Source organism: Bos grunniens, chromosome 4 (genome assembly GCF_055505025.1).
Source record: "Bos grunniens cultivar Pamir isolate PY7600 chromosome 4, Bosgru_T2T1.0, whole genome shotgun sequence".
Taxonomy (NCBI): domain Eukaryota; kingdom Metazoa; phylum Chordata; class Mammalia; order Artiodactyla; family Bovidae; genus Bos; species Bos grunniens.
The window spans coordinates 59,229,452-59,246,330 of NC_141168.1; the positions used below are offsets into that span (position 1 = coordinate 59,229,452).

A 16,879-nucleotide genomic window follows, 5' to 3' on the forward strand; every position below is an offset into this window, starting at 1 on the left:
CACCTTTTTTTAAAAGGCACTTTACATACATGTATATAGGTTCACAGGACTCTTACAGTCCATTTAACACTATTTATCTGTTCAGCAGATCATTAGAAAAGTGTCTTACTATGTGTCAGGCACACAGTACTAGATGTTCATGGTGAGAAAACTAGACCCAGAAACCTGGCCTCTTTCACTCTTTGCAAGCCCAGGGCCGTGACTGAGCCTGACGGAGCCTGTTGGAGATTTTCAAGTCAGTAACCCTGCTCCAGGTTAGGTGTCAAGGCCACTGGGTAACAGTGTGTGGCTGCCTCTCAGATCACTCAGCCTCTACCCCTTCATCTGTAAAATGGGATCAACAGCTCCTCCCTCAACTCACAGAGTGCCTATAGCATTTTAAAGGATACTGTGCGTTGAATCCTTGTTTAGCAGACACAGGCCAGTGCCTGGCAGGGTACCCGTGAGGTGGCAGGCGGTGCTGAAATGGAAGCTGGAAGCTGCTCAGTAACCAAAGCCACCTCTTGGAGTCTTGTATTTGATCATCAGCATTGCCATTTACCGACTGTGGGGTTTCAGGGAAGTTACTTAACCTCTCTAAGCAGCTGAGTCTTCACATGACAAGTGGGCACGTGAGTGGCTGTCCTATGGGATGTGATGATTAAAAAGATAATTCTGTGCCTAGTCTGGGGTCTCCCCCCACAATGTGCCCCTGCCAGAGAAGAGCCCAGGCACCCCAGCTGTGTGAACCTCCCTGAAATTACTGGTCTGGGAAATTTGTCAGGGGGACTAGGAGGAGGAACATGCTGTGGTTTGGGGATGTGCTTTTGTCTCAGAAACAGCCCCCAGGCAGGTCACCCCCAGACCCAGCGTAGAGTTTGCTACTTTCCCTTTATCTCCTCCTAGCCTTGCCTGCTGTTCTTCAGCTTGAGGCTGAGGACCCCACCAGACAGACCTCTCTGCACACTAACACCTCGTCTTCTCCCGCAGGGTGCCGGGTTTGCGGGGTTCCTGTGGGACACGGCGGCCGGGGTGGAGCTGAGAGATGCCGCCTGGCAGGAGAGCTCGCCCGGCAACGGGCATGGGAAGCCGGTGGGCCCCAGCCCATACCTCGCGAGGTTCAAGGTATCGCTCCTATTGCTGTGTGGGGCCACTCCTTCTGAAAAGGAGAAAAGCCCACTTTGAACTGTGAGCCAGAGAAGCCCACCTTTTTGCCTTGGTTTTATTCTCTCTTGGGGCTGGGTCAGCACACACACTTGGGGTTCCCTCAGCTGGGGAGCTTGTCCAGAGCAGGAAGGAGAGGAATTTGGGGGAGATCATAGCTCTGGTAACTTGGACCTCTGGGTGAGAAGGAAGTCAAATGGCTGCTTCCCAAACCTGATAAGCAGCAGAATCACCTGGAGAGATTTTCTTAAAATCAGGATTTCCTGGACCCTGCCCCAGACACACAATGTCTGTTTTCCAGAATCACCTCCTGCACTTCATCAGTGCTCTCAGTGCTGGGTAAGGAAGCTGCTCGTTTGGGAATCTCTGGATTAGAGGGCAGCTGAACTGCTCTGAGGACACCCTTCTCTTACTAGGGAGAAGGGGAGCCCTCCAGGGGTCACTGGGGCTTGGAAGGGGCTCAGAAGGAGCTTCTGGGTGGTGGGGCCACTGACACTTCCAGACAAGCCCTCTCTCTCCAGAGTTGGGAGCAGCAAGCAGACTGACCTGAGCTGTCTCTCGATTCCCCTGGATGCCCTGGGAAGTATTCATGCACAGCAAACAGTCAGAAACTGGGCATCAGGAGGCAGGAAAAGGCATCAGCCAAAACAGGTCACCAAGTCAGCAGCTGGCCTTACCCCTCAGAAGTCACAGGGTCGGGCGAGAGTGGTCCCTTGTCACAGAGCCCAGCAAGCTAGCTGCTGGGCGTCTGGGACACCCCCTTCTATATGCTCCAGAGCAGTTCTGGAGCCAGAGAGTTGCCGCAGACCTCAGCACAGTTTCTCTCTGGCAGCTCCGGGCTGGGGCTGCCCGTGAGCTGGCGGCTGTGCTGACTGTGGTCGGGTGTCTAGCCCACACTTCCCGCCTCCGCACTCGCAAAGCTGCAGAGGTGCTGGCATTCCGTGTGCATGCACACAACCCGGGGTGTCTGTGGGTTGTGCTTTGGATACTGGTGTATCAGTCAGCCAGCTATCACCCCTGAACCCTCCTCCGCAGGTCCCTTTTGTATGTTAAGTGGCTGCACTGGCTTCGGCCAAGCAAGGCAACAGGCAGAACCAGCTAGTGTCTTGAAGAGGTGGGCTGGTTTTAAAGATCATTAAGAAATGCTCTCAGATTGTGAATTATTGGCTCAAATCCTCTGAATGAAGTGATCCCCTGGACAGGTATGAAGCTCCTGTGCTTCGTGTCACATCCTAGGTCAAGCAAGTTGTGGGGACAGAGATGTGGCTTCTCTCCCCAGGCAGGGTTTCCTCGCCCACGGTCTGAAGGTGTCTCCCTTGAGGTCAGAGCCACAGCTTCAGAGAGAGCTCTCCTGGCTGGGCGGTGGTGATGGCAAACTGGGGTCACCTCTGTAAGATGAAACTGGCAGCCCCCACTTGGGGGTGCCCTCTGCACACCCCTGCCATAACAGAAGGGTGGGGTTGCCAAACCCAGAGCAGCCGAGCACTGCTTTGGTGCCCAGGAGACTGACTCTGATGTCACGATTCTGCCGCTGCTCTGGGGATGCAGGAGGCGGCATAGCCTGTGCTACCAGGGCTCAGCCAGCTTTCATTCTTCATGTTTGAAATCACTGAGCATCAGGCACCGTGATCTCTAGCGGGGAAGGGAGCACATAGCAGTAGGTGGGATGTGGGGAGGTGGGGAAGGAGGCGGGGCCCAGCCGCAAATCCTGGCAGGGGTAGGGGGTGACAGGCTGGCCCTGTGGGGAGAGCCCCAGGTCTTCATTAACAACCAGCTGCTAACGTTACCTCTTCCTCCTCCATAGTTGCTCAGAAGGGAAAAAAGCAAAAAAAATTGACGTTTCTAGACGTGCTTGGTTTTCCAGGCCCTAAGGAGGAGTAAAGGGGTGCAATGTAGGGGGTCCCCGTGATAGACAAGAGAGGTCTCGGTCCTGCAGGGGCCTCAGGAAGCTCTCACGATGCTGCCCCTGCTTCCTCCGGGGTGAGCTGCCCTGTGTAGTTTTACCACGGTCAGTGTTTGCAAAGCTGCGTGGGGGCTGGAGGTAACGGACGCAGGCAATAAGAGCATCTCACCCTGTGTCTGGCGCTTTGTTTCATCTTGCCCAGGTAGGAAGTCACGACTTGACGCTGGTGAACCTTCACCTGGCGACCCTGACCCTCCCAGGGGGTGAGAACCTGAGCAAGAATCACAGTGACAGCCATCGCTGGGCTAGCTTCACACAGACCTTGCAGGAAACCCTGAAAGGTAGGAACCATCTTTCTGTGCGGCTGGGCTAGCGGCTCCCACTTCTGCAGGATAGGTGAGGGGTGCCCCTTCCCAGCGTCTCTCCCCTCCCTTAGGCTGGCTGTCCTGTGGGCAGCGATGCGTACTGAGGGATGTACAGGGAACCACCATACCGCCTGCATCCTGGGCAGCTCAGTGCCCCGTGCACGCTCACAACTTAGTCTCTGTGGGTCTGGCATGTGGGTTCCGTGGTGGGGGTTTTGTGGCTCTTCAGCCTCTCTTTGATGGACAGGATTGGGAGAAGGAGAAACTAGTGATGACGTCCCACGCCCCCCATCATGGGCTCCACTGCCCCCCGTGTGCTCCTGTGGTGGTGTCCCCTGAAGGTGTGCACCTGCTCTTCTTGTGAAAGAGAGTTGGTGACGAGGGGAGTGGGGAAGTCCTGATAAGTCCTTTCCTTCCTGGTAGATTATAGATCTTGCTGACAGAGCCCTGAAATGACAGAAACGCTGGACTTGAATCTTGGCTCCTTCAATGGTTGTAGGATGTCTGGGAGGTCACCACTCTTCAGGGGCTGACAGTGCTAACCTCACAGGGTGCCCAGGGCTGGGTGACCATCTGATGAAGGACCCAGGATATGGTAGGGGCTCAGCAGACTTGAGTTGAGTCAAAAACATGCCAGGGGGATTAAGAGAACACTGAAAAGAGCAGAACCTCAGAAAACAGGTGGACTCTGCTTTCCAGCTCTGCCCCCAATAATACCAAACATTTTCTATGTGTGGCTTACAAGGAGGAAGAGTTGAAAGCTGATACAGCTGTAAAGACTGCTGCTGCTGCTGCTAAGTCGCTTCAGTTGTGTCCAACTCTGCTGTGACCCCATAAACGGCAGCCCACCAGGCTCCCCCGTCCCTGGGATTCTCCAGGCAAGAACACTGGAGTGGGTTGCCATTTCCTTCTCCAGTGCATAAAAGTGAAAAGTGAAAGTGAAGTCGCTCAGTCGTGTCCGACTCCTAGTGACCCCATGGACTGCAGCCCACCAGGCTCCTCCGTCCATGGGATTTTCCAGGCCAGAGTATTGGAGTGGGGTGCCATTGCCTTACTGGGGTGTGTTCAGTTTGGCTTGTTTTTTCAGAGCACTGAGGTTCTCCAGGTGAGGTTTCACAGCTGGAGGCCTGCAGTTCTCTTCTGTATTCTAGAGTCTTAATCCATCTTCCTAGCTTGCTAAGCCTTTTTCCCTTGTTGAATTGGCCCCTCACAAGGTGATTTATGAAGATTTGGCTACAGAGATAGTTCAAAGATAGTTCATTTTGAAAAGAGTTTTATCATGGTAAAATATATATGACATGAGACTTACCATCTTAACCATTTTTAAGTTACTTAAAGTATATATAAATATATTTACGTTATTTTATAACCATTACCACCATCCATCTCTAGAGCTCTTTCATCTTCCCAAACTGAAACTCTGTGCCCATTAAACACAAATCCCCTTCCTCCCAGACCCTGACAGTCACCTTTCTACTTTGTTTCTGTGAACTTGACCTTTCTAGGTATCTCATCTAAGTGGAACCTTACAATATTTGTCCCTTTTGTGGCCACTTTATTTCACTTATGTTATGTCTTTATGGCTTGTAGTATACATCAGAATTTCCTTTCATTTTTATGGCCAAATACTATTCCATTTGTCGGTCAATGGACACTTGGGTTATTTCCATCTTTTGGCTGTTATGGATAATGCTCTTATGAACATTGATGTACAGCTTACATTTCAAACCAGGATGTGCTGTGACCAGCATTCCCCTTAAATTATGAGTCTTTGGGCTAAAAAAAAGTCAGAAAGATGTTTAAATCAAGATACTTCATCCAAGGAGCAACCATGTGGGAGATTGTTCACCCACGGCTAGTCTCTAACCCATTATGAAGGATGTCTTGATAGCTTTTAAATCTGTGGACATTTCTGTTGTTCTTGATTTCAAACTTTTGCTTTATACGGAAAGAGGAAGGGAATGCGCCAGTCCCTTACTTCTCTGATAACCATAGGCCCTTGCTGTCTTTTCTGATATTCTGGTAGGGATCAGGTATTTGTCAGAAGACCTGGGTAGGGTATCGTTTCAAGCTGCCAGGGACTATTGAGCCACAGTCTGGCTCAGCCTTGCCATGCCCAGGTAAGGACAGTGACTCATGTCCCTGTGTCCCTCTGCATTTAACTAACGTTCAGCCTATTGTTAACTGGTGACACAGCAGAGCCAAGGAATCAGGAAGTGCTGCAGCCTGCCCAAGGGGCAGCTCGGGTAAATCGATGAGCAGAGGTAGTTTGGCTCAAAGACTGAACCTTTATTCCACAGGCTTCTTTCTATCAGAGCAAACAGAGTCGATTTGATTAGCAAACTCTGGGCCTTTCCACCTTTGTCTGGAATGTGCACCCAGGTTGACTGACGTCAGTGAGGGCTGAGGGTGGGGGGCCTATCCGCTGATGGAATTTTCTTCTTTCAGACACCCACCCCCCGCCCTGCCCCACCCAAGGCCTGCTCTGTGAATTCAGCAAGACTCAAACAAGGCAGGGTCATGCTTGGCATCTGAGTAAGACTTACCCCTAGTGGGGCCGGGCTCCTGCTATTGTCCCTGGCATTTTATATATCTAGGACTCTGAGGAAGTCAGCCCCAAATATTATCCCTTCACTCCTGGAAAATGTGTGTGCTCCGTAGTGTCTGATTCTTTGCGGCCCCAGGGACTGTAGCCTGCCAGGTGGCTCCTCTGGCTGTGGGATTCTCCAGGCAAGAATACAGGAGTGGATTGCCATGCCCTCCTCCAGGGGAATCTTCCTGACCCAGGCTCGAACCTGCATCTTCTGGGTCTCCTTCATTGGCAGGCACGTTATTTACCACTAGGGCCACCTAGGAAGCCCTAACTCCTAGAAAATCAGTGGGTAACTGTGGAGCCCACCCTGGCAGACAGCTTCCTGGGAGAATTTAGGTCCCTGCACCTCTGTGGGTTGTCAGAGGCAGGGAGTGTCTCCATGTCATCACCAAACTGCTTTAACCAAAGTAGATGAGTTGTAAGAAACCTGGACAGTCCAATTAAAAATGAGCCATTATTTTCATTCCCGAAGTTACACAGAGCTGGGTTTATTGATGCCTGACACCAGCATCTCTCCTGGGTTCAGAATTTTCTTTTCTTAAAAAAAAAAAAAAAAGTGTGTGTGTGTGTGTATATATATATATATATATATATTGTCAGTGCTGAGTCTTCATTGCGGCACATGGGCTTTCTCCAGTTGCAGCGAGCGGGGCTACTCTCATTGCAGGACAAAGGCTTCTCGTTGCGGTGGCTCCTCTTGTTGTGGAGCACAGGCTGCAGGATGTGCAGTCTTCATCAGCTGTGTCTTTTGGCCTCTAGAGCATAGGCTTAACAGTTGTGGTACACAGGCTTAGTTGCCCCGTGGCATGTGGGATCGTCCCAGACCAGGGATTGAACCCACGTCTCTTGCATTGGCCAGTGGATTCTTTACCACTGAGCCACCAGGAAAACCCCCAGAACTGTCTTTTTTTGGCTCAAATATTTCATGTTTGTATCCTAATGAAAACCTCTCATTATATTGAAACCTTTTGTCTCAGTCTTTCCTAAGTTTTCCTTGAAATTTAATAAAGGTAGCATCTTTCTGTTCATTCCTTTTGAAAAATACGTTGCACCTTAATTGTGCAGTTTTCCTCATGCTTTGTTCACCATTTCTTCCATGCATGTTTATCTTACGTCTGCCAGGCAGCAGCCTCTGTTCCAAGCGTGTGGGGCTCTTCCATCCTAGCTCTTTGTAAAGAGTCCTGGATTTGAGGGCTTGGTGGCTTTGGTCAGAGCCTCAGCTTCTTACTTGCAAGAGGTCCCCAGCACACAGTGACGACTCAGTGGAGGGTCATGAACACTGGCCTCGTAGGAGTTGTTATTAGTATTATTCATAAGTTGACTTTCCTGTTGAAAGTTCGCACTGATTTCTCAAGACCAGCTTAGTTGGGCTCGCCCTGTTTTGGGTGCCAGGGTTGTTAGGATCTAGCATGAGGGTCACAGTTGTGTCTCTGTTGCTCATACAATGGCTGCAGGAAAGGCTTCCTTCCATCCCTCCCTCCCTCAGGCCCACTGGGAGACGGTGTCACGTGCAGAACGTGAGTGCCCTCTGCTGGTGGCTTGTGTCATTTCACTTTAGATTTCTTAATCTCACAACTGAGCGACTTCCCTTTCACTTTTCACTTTCGTGCATTGGAGAAGGAAATGGCAACCCACTCCAGTGTTCTTGCCTGGAGAATCCCAGGGATGGGGGAGCCTGGTGGAGTCTGGAGCCTGGACTCTATGGGGTCACACAGAGTCAGACACGACTGAAGTGATGCAGCAGCAGCAGCAGCAGCAGCCCTTGTTATTGACGCATATTCAAGTCCGTGAAGATTTGTTGAGTGTCTCAGATGCATTTGGCCCTTGGTTATGAACTGCTTTCCTTAAAGCTTTCCTTGCAATGTTTCTCCCTGTGATAAGGTGGCTCCCCTGAGGGGAACTTCGAGACAGGAAATGATGGTCAGGCAGTGGACAGGAATCCCAGGGAGCCAAGCTGGGTCTCACTGTCCTTTTCTGAATGTCTCCTCACTTTGGAAAATACTTCATAACTATCCCACTTACTCTTGTAAATCAAACTAGAGTTTGAGAGAGATGTTGAAGATACTTTAAAGTATTTTGCCCTATATTAGTGTGCTGGGGTTCCATAACAAAATACCACAGACTGGATGGCTTAAACAACAGGCATTTATTTTCTTACAGTCCTGAAGGCTGGAAAGTCTATGATCAAGGTGTTGGCAGGGTCGGTTCCTTCTGAGGCCTCCCCTCGGCTTGTCTATGACTGTCTTCTTCCTGTGTCTTCACACGGGCTTCCTTCTGTGCTCAATAAATGTTTGTTGATCTTTTGTTAACGATCTGGGCAAGATCCTTAGGGCCTTTTTGTGCTATGAGATTCGGAACCCATGATCCAGAACAGAGGTGATGTTGACATCACACTAACCAAATGTGTCACTAACCTACTCTGAAAGCTTGGGGGTTGGCGGGGGTGGGGGGTGTGGCAGTGAGGGGGTATTGCCCAAGGAACTTGGAAGAATTGGGAGAATAAGAACCATGCCACAGTCCTTATCCTGGAGAGTCAAATCAGACAGTCACGATCCTACTTAAACGAGTAGTGGTCAGTGTTGGGTTAACTTCCCACCACCTCTTACATTTCTGAATTTCTTTCTTCCACTTCTAGGAGAAAAAGACGTGATAGTTTTAGGGGATTTTGGCCAGGGGCCAGACAGCAGTGACTATGATATCTTGAGGAAAGAAAAATTCCACCACCTGATCCCCGCACACACCTTTACCAACATCAGCACCAAGAATCCTCAAGGCTCGAAGACTCTGGACAACATCTGGATCAGTAAAAGCTTAAAGAAGGTTTTCACAGGTAAAGCACATGTGCTGTTCAGAAACAGAGGGAGAGTCGCCTGTCTGAGCTGGCAGTTCACGATTGTCTGGTTTGAGCGAGAGTCAGGAGTGATCTTCCCTCCTCTGCGGGCATTTATGAGGTTACTGTTCAGGTGGCTGTGTAATTATCATTCACACAGAGCCACTTTTAAGAGTGAAGGGGTTCTGAAAACTAATTAAAAGGCATTCACTGACCTACATCAGGGACAAAGCCAATGTGTGCCGGGCAGACCTGGTTATCGACTGGCAGCACTGGTCGCTGCTGTGAACTTTCTCTGCTGCGCTGAGTAGGGGCCACTCTCTGGTTGTGCTGCGTGGGCTTCTCATTGCAGTGCTTTCTCTTGCAGAGCACGTGGGCTTCAGTAGTGCGGCTCACGGGCTTTAGAGCGTGGGCTCAGTAGTTGTAGGACACGGGCTTAGTTGCCCCACGACTTGTGGAATCTCCCTAGACCAGAATTCAAACCCATGTCCCTTGCATTGGCAGGTGGATTCTTATCCACTGGCCACCAGGGAAGCCCCAGCTTAGCCTAATTTTAAGGATACTTGGCCCTTCAGCAAACACTTCTCAAGCCCTGTCATGTTCAGGCAGTGTGTTGTGGCCTGAGATTTACCAACATGCCATCAGCACCCTGCAGAGCAGCAGTTGGCGGTGAGCTGACACATCACCTGGCATCATATAGGATGCCGAAGTACTTTAGGCAGGACTCTGCCAGACCAGGGTGTGGGGGGTAACCTCAGCACTGAAAAGATAAGCACCAACAGTTTGAAAAGTGTCAGTTGATCGGTTGTAGTCATGTCCGACTCTTTGTAGCCCCCCAGGCTCCTCTGTCTGTGTGATTTTCCAGGCAAGAATACTGGAGTGGGTAGCCATTCTCTTCTCCAAGGGATCTTCCTGACCCATGGATCAAACCCGTCTCCTGCATTGCAGGCAGATTCTTTACCGTCTGAGTCACCAGAGAAGCCCTTACTAAACACAAATAGTTGCAGATTATACTTCAGAGAAATGTTAAAAACATATTTAAGTACCAATGCTGGAGTCCCACTGTGAGACCAGGATGTGCAGCCACCAGGATGTGCAACCAAGACTTGGATCCTCAGAACCAGAATCTCCAGTCCTGGGCACCAATGTCCTGTTGGACTGCATCATAGGAAAATCCAAAGGATGAAGAAAGTGGGTCTCAGAGGGAGTGTCAGTCATCAGACTGGGCCAGACGCAGTTTGCAGAAAGGTACCGCTGGCCAGACAGAGGTCGGTGGCAGTAGGAGGTGGTGCTGGAGTGCTTGAGCAGACAGGGCTGGAGGAAAGTTAGAAACCATTTCATCTGTCCCTTGCTCTTCAGCTGTAGAAAGTGAGGTGCAGGGACAAGTGGCCCCCATCGTGGGACTGTTGCCTGGGCAGCAGAACTCACACCAGAACCCAGGCCTGAAAGTGAAGGTGTTAGTTGCTTAGTTCAGGTCAGTTCAGTTGCTCAGTTGTGTCCAACTCTTTGTGACCCCATGGACTGCAGCACGCCAGGCCTCCCTGCCCACCACCAACTCCTGGAGTTTACTCAAACTCATGTCCATTAAGTCAGTGATGCCATCCAACCATCTCATCCTCCATTGTCCCCTTCTCCTCCCGCCTTCAATATTTCCCAGCATCAAGGTCTTTTCAGATGAGTCAGTTCTTCGAATCAGGTGGCCAAAATCTTGGAGTTTCAGCTTCAGCATCAGTCCTTCCAATGAATATTCAGGACTGATTTCCTTTAGGATGGACTGGTTGGATCTCCTTGCAGTCCAAGGGACTCTCAAGAGTCTTCTCCAACACCATATTTCAAAAGCATCAATTCTTCAGTGCTCAGCTTTCTTTATGGTCCGACTCTCACATCCATACATGACCACTGGAAAAACCATAGTTTGACTATACAGACCTTTGACAGCAAAGTAATTTCTCTGCTTTTTAATATGCTCTCTAGGTTGGTCATAACTTTTCTTCCAAGAAGCAAGCGTGTTTTAATCTCATGGTTGCAGTTACCATCTGCAGTGATTTTGGAGCCCCCAAGAATAAAGTCTGCCACTGTTTCCATTGCTTCCCCATCTATTTGCCATGAAGTGATGGGACCAGATGCCATGATGTTAGTTTTCTGAATGTTGAGTTTTAAGTCAACTTTTTCACTCTCCTCTTTTACTTTCATCAAGAGGCTCTTTAGTTGTTCTTAGCTTTCTGCCATAAGGGTGGCATCATCTGCATATCTGAGGTTATTGATATTGCTCCCGGAAATCTTGATTCCAGCTTGTGTTTCCTCCAGCCCAGCATTTCTCATGATGTACTCTTCATATAAGTTAAATAAGCAGGGTGACAATATACAGCCTTGATGTATTCCTTTTCCTATTTGGAACCAGTCTGTTGTTCCATGTCCAATTCTAACTGTTGCTTCCTGACCTGCATACAGATTTCTCAGGAGGCAGGTCAGGTGGTCTGGTACTCCCATCTCTTTCAGTATTTTCCACAGTTAGTTGCTTAGTCGTGTCCAACTCTTTGTGACCCCATGGACTATAGCCTACCAGACTCCTCTGTCCATGGAATTCTCTAGGCAAGAATACTGGAGTGGGTTGCCATTCTCTTCTCCAGGGTTTCTTCCCAACCCAGGGATTGAACCCAGGTCTCCTGATTACAGGCAGATAGATTTGTTACCATCTCAGCCACTAGGGAAGCCACCAGAGCCCAGGCCTGGGTCTGTTTGATTATCTGGGACAGTTCTCACTGAGGGCCATGGCCATGCTTCTAACTGCTCTGTCCTTTCTTCTGTGACTCTTCCCATTTCTTAAACATACCTTAAGCTTCACGTGTTTCTAAACCTTGACTTTAAAAATACCTTTACCATCTCATAAACTTCTGTAACTTTCTCTTCTTTACCCTTTTTGTAGAACTTTCTCCTTTCCCACCCGCCTTTGCAGCTTTGCTTTGTGAAATAGGACCTTCACTTTGGACACCTTTGTGGGAACTGTGTCCCTGTCTCGAACACTTATCCTTGCTGGTCAGATTGCAAGTGTTTGCCAAATAAGGACGGGGTGGGGGCCAGGAGGTATGCGAATGGGCAGGAGGCCTGGACCCAGGGTAGTTTCAGCGCCTCCTTGGCAAACCCTCACTTGTCTGGGAAATCCAATGGGCTGAGACAGTTCATTTGCACAGGCAAGCCAGGTGACTGAGGGGTCTCGTCAGGGAGCCCAGGCTTGCAGACTATACACTGTTGGCCTCCACCCACCAGCTTGCGGCCCTCCCCCACCCCCCATCCTGACCTCTGGGTCTGTCTTCCCTCTGCCTCCAGGCCACTGGGCTGTAGTGAGAGAAGGCCTCACGAACCCTTGGATTCCAGATAACTGGTCTTGGGGCGGAGTGGCTTCTGAACACTGCCCTGTGCTTGCGGAGTTTTACACAGAGAAGGACTGGACCAGGAAGGAAGGCCCTCGGAGCGGCAATGGGCTCACCCTGGAGCGGAGTGAAGCCAACATTAAACACGAGCGATGATGGCACCGAACAGGCGTTCCACCCCCTGACCCCGGGGAGTTCGCCCTTCCCCGTGAAGATGCAGAGCCAGAACCGCCTGCCCTTTTGTCCTCGTTCTGACAGCGGACAGTGCTTGCGCTGTGACCCAGCTGCCTTCCTCACAGAGTTTGTGGACTCTCATGGGGAAGGGAGCCCAGTGGGCCCTCGAGGTGCTGGATGGTCTGATCAGAAGCTGGGTAGAGAACTGGAATGTCTCTGATCTGTGGATGCCGCCAGCCTCAACCACTGGGGGTGATCACCACACTGCCTGGACTGCAGCTCAAAGGGAATAGCCGTGGAGGCTGGAGGCAGAGCTCTCTTTCCTGACCACCAGTCTATGATGTTCTGACTGCAAATTCTGTGAAAAGCTTTTAACTTGAGTACTCTCCTCAAATATTTTGAGTGATGATTTTTAGTTTTGTTTTGAAAAAATAAACAGAGATGAACCTGCCTGGCTGCAGTGAGAGCCTGGGGGCGGTCCCCTGTCCTGTGTGTTTTGTGCCCTCTTCTGATGTCCTGGGCCGGGTGGGGAAGGGGAGAGGCTGCGGCCTGCAGGGTCCGAACACAAGGCACCCCTAACCCTGGGAGTTCCTTTTGCATCCTCGCCTTGAGATCCTGCGGAGGTACCCGTCACACCTCACTGACCCCCGGAATCTCTGTCCAGTCTTTAGATCGTCTCTTCCCTCCCGTCCAGTGCTTCATCCTCTGACCCGTTTGCTGGACCATCTGTCACTTTGAAGAACCATTGGAAGGATCTCCTTTCCTCCTTCCCCGTTCAATTCAGTTCACCTTCAGTTCCCCAGCATTCCCCAGGCATTCTCTACCCAGAGCCTCCATCTGCCGATCCTGAGGAATAGCTGTTGATTCTGGATCCCCAGGAAGCTAAGCCTGGGAGCATCAAGAGAGGTTGGGTCCTCCTTTGAGCATGGGTGTTGGGGGTGGGGGGCGGGACATGTGGGTTAACTGCCATCAAGTACTCTTTCCTTCCCAGGTTGGGGTCTCCTGTAGGTCCCCATGAGACTGGGATTATAATGCCCATTTCACAGCCGAAGAAACAGGCTTACAGGGTTTCACCTCCTGAAGGTCACGCAGCCAGTAAGTACATAGACGGGATCCACACTCAGTCCAAAGCCCATGCACACATCTCAGCCCTATGCTGCTGGCACTGACGTGTGAGAGAGTTAACAATGGCAGTGAATGTGTGGCCCACCATCACCACCAGTGGGAATCTAGTGACTTGAAACCCAGGGCTGGATGGGCAGTGAAAGGGTCCCTGTCCATCAAAGGATGGACACCTCGGGCATCGGGCTCCCGGGAGCATCATTGGTCATGAGCACAGGAAGGAAACCCCTTTCCGGGAGCTTTTTGGGTACCTGGTCATCACCCATTACTACTCCCAGGAGCTCTCTCCAGTGGGTGGGTGAGCAGCGCCTGGAGACCTGGAACCTGTGATAGCTGAGTCTTGACTGAAAGCAGTCAAGTTAGAATGAAAAGTCATGGTGGGTAGGAAGGGGTGCTTCTCAGCTGAGCTGACCTTTTTTGGTACTTTGCTGCTGCTGCTAAGTTGCTTCAGTCGTGTCCAACTCTGTGCGATCCCTTTGACGGCAGCCCACCAGGCTCCCCCGTCCCTGGGATTCTCCAGGCAAGAACACTGGAGTGGGTTGCCATTTCCTTCTCCAATGCATGAAAGTGAAAAGTGAAAGTGAAGTTGCTTAGTCATGCCCAGCTCCTAGTGACCCCATGGACTGCAGCCTACCAGGCTCCTCTGTCCATGGGATTTTCCAGGCAGGAGTACTGGAGTGGGTTGCCATTGCCTTCTCCTTTATCTGCAGTTAAAACTTCCACCTGCATTCACCATTCAGATGCTCCAAGTTCTTTTAGCCAGATTTTTGCACAAAACTGTGGAGAGAAAAGGGCTTCTTAGGTGAGAAGAGGGGAGAAAAATCCAGTTAAACAACCTTTGTGAAAGTCCCATGATTTGAGCCAGAGGCTGGGGAGCTGAATGGTAGGTCATACACTGGAGTTTGCTCAGTGCCTCTGCTTAGCCTTGGCTGGATGCACACTCGCACCCCAGACACAGAGTGGGGTGCTTGTTTCCTGAGGACCCCAGAAGTAAAGGCATTGCTTGGTAGCCACAGGCCCAGGGTTTGGTGGCGGTGGGGGGAGCCATTTCCTCTGACACATGGTGAGATCTCAACAAGCAGCAGCATTTAAAAATAATTCTTCTATTTTTTGTTGTCTTCATTTTATCCCCGGAGTTTCTGTTATCCTCAACTGGAACAGATGCTTCGTGCTTTCCCAACAGTATGTTATCCTGGACTGTCCACTGGTCCAACCGAGCTCTCAAAAGTAAGGATCCCCACCCAATGGAGCCTGTCACTGATCATCCCGCCCCACATTCCATTGAGAAAGACCCAGAGGTTCTGGACTGCACTTCACAGCTCCTCCTGGTGGAGAAACTTGGTAGGACACCCAGTAAATCATCCAGAAACAGAACCTGTGCTTTTTTTCTGCTTGAGTTGACAGGATATGGCCGACTGTCTCCCAGGAGTAACAGCTGGACTCAGACGTGGAATCTTAAGTGGTATCGTAGCTGGTCTAACGGTGGGCACATTTAGCCTTTGAAAGTCTCAGTTCCCAGCCAGGCTGTGGGATGATGGAGGCTTTCCCCAGCAGAGAGTGCCTCCCTAGGCTCCTCCCTGCCTGGGCCTGTGAGCCTTTAGCCCAGAGGCAGGATATTCATAAAACTTACAGAATTCAAAGCTCAAGTTTTCTAGAAGTGTTAAGATTAATTAATAATCAGATGGCTCATCTCTCTCCCCCTGCACAGTAAGTATGAGAGAATTGAGTAGAGCTTAAAATCCAAAGGATACTTAAATTTACAAATTATGGATAGTTGTTGAAGCTGGGTGATAGGAACATAGGGATTCATGATGCTCTTCTACTTTTGTCTGTTTTAGACTTTTCGTAGTCACAATGAAATAAATACATACATAATAAAAGGCCCAAGCTTGCCCCAAAATGACAATGTTCAAAGTTTTATACTTTTTAAACAGAAAAATACTACATTTCCCTGTAGGCCAAGTATGCTAAAGTCCTCACAGCAGATACGTAAACATGTGAAGGGAATTACAACTCTTTCTTCTTATGCCACTCCCTGAAGGGGCATTTTGCTAGGAAGGAGTCACTGAAAGTGATCAAGTGTTAATTCTGGAATGGTGAAATTAAAATATACGTATTTGGAGGTAAAATTAAAATATAGGTATTTGGAACAAAGACAAGAAAGGGATATTTAAAAACCTTGGGCTGCTTTTCATTCGTCACACATGGTGCACCCACGAGGTTTGGCTCTGGGGGTGATCAGAGGAGAGGGAGGAAGACCCCTGACTTCCAGGATCACTCGGCCATGGTTCTGGTCTGTGCCTGTCTCCAGCAGGGGCTGCAAGGGCCTGGTTACAGAATCCCCTGTATTCTCCATTCTCCCCTTGGTGAGCCTGGAAGAGGCAGAGGGGCTTCCCCTGAGGGAGCAGCTGGCAGGAATCTGAGTGCCAGGCCTTAGGAAGCTGGGAATCCTCATGCAGCAGCCAGACAAAGTGATTCATAACTGCATCTTCCATTTTATAAGAAAACCATAGGCCCTTTCATAAAACAGAACCCTGAGCCCCCAGACTCTGGGTGCTCCATGGGGAGGGCCAGTTCCTTCCAGCCCAGCTCTCTACCCAGTCTCCATGCTGTGGCCCCGACATCAAGGCACTCACTGTTGGCATGCCCCCATCCACTGCACAGATGAGCTTTGGTACAGGCCTAAGTGGGCAAAGGGGCTTCCCTGGTGGCTCAGATGGTAAAGAATCTGCCTGCAGTGCAGGAGACCTGGGTTCGGTCCCTGGCTTGGGAAGATCCCCTGGAGAAGGGAACCCATGGCTACCCACTCCAGTATTCTGGCCTGGAGAATTCCATGGACAGAAGAGCCTCGTGGGCTACAGTCCGTGGGGTCCCAAAGCGTCAGACACAATTGACCAACTTTCCCTAAGGGGGCAAAGAAACAAGCCAGGGAATCATAAACAAGCTTCCTCATCTTCAACTTGTGGGGGCAGATGGGAGTCTCCTTGCCTAACCCCACTGGAGGCCAGCAGGTCCTGCCCCTTGGAAGGACCTTTGAGTAGGTCTGGACTCCCGAGTGAGGACAGAGTGGCAGCATGAGGTCTGCCCATCTGAGGTACCCTTTCCTGGTTGATGGGCCCCCTGGGATGTCTGCCTCCAAGGAGAGAGCCCCGCCCACCACAGGAGTGCCTGCTTAGCCTGATTGCTGCTGAAGCCAGGCAGGCTCAGAGGAGTGGAAGTGGGTAGCTTTGCTGAAACCAGGAAGAGGAGGTCTGGAGCAGAGCGGGCACTATCTGCCTCCTGAGTGTCCCACGGCTGGCCAGGTGACTTACACAGCTAACCTGAGGACCTTCTCCGAGGATTTGAGGCCGACTCCATCGCCCCCATTAGTTGGTAAGT

The 16,879-nt window shown here is 50.5% G+C and overlaps 2 protein-coding genes across 5 annotated transcripts in view; both read left to right on the forward strand.

Moving 5' to 3' along the window:
• Positions 1-12,830, forward strand: part of EEPD1 (endonuclease/exonuclease/phosphatase family domain containing 1) — a 124,327-nt gene extending 111,497 nt beyond the window's left edge. For all 4 annotated transcript variants that reach the window (XM_086396555.1, XM_086396556.1, XM_086396554.1 and 1 more), the window contains exons 5-8: positions 970-1,104; positions 3,249-3,387; positions 8,640-8,834; positions 12,162-12,830. In XM_086396555.1, coding sequence (XP_086252681.1) covers positions 970-1,104; positions 3,249-3,387; positions 8,640-8,834; positions 12,162-12,361 — 669 coding nt within the window. In that variant the 3' untranslated portion in view covers positions 12,362-12,830. The remainder of the gene's footprint in view (positions 1-969; positions 1,105-3,248; positions 3,388-8,639; positions 8,835-12,161) is intronic.
• A 3,912-nt stretch (positions 12,831-16,742) lies between these two features.
• Positions 16,743-16,879, forward strand: part of ANLN (anillin, actin binding protein) — a 175,184-nt gene continuing 175,047 nt past the window's right edge. Inside the window, exon 1 of the mRNA XM_086396549.1 lies at positions 16,743-16,873. The gene's annotated coding sequence lies outside the window, so the exon portion shown is untranslated. The remainder of the gene's footprint in view (positions 16,874-16,879) is intronic.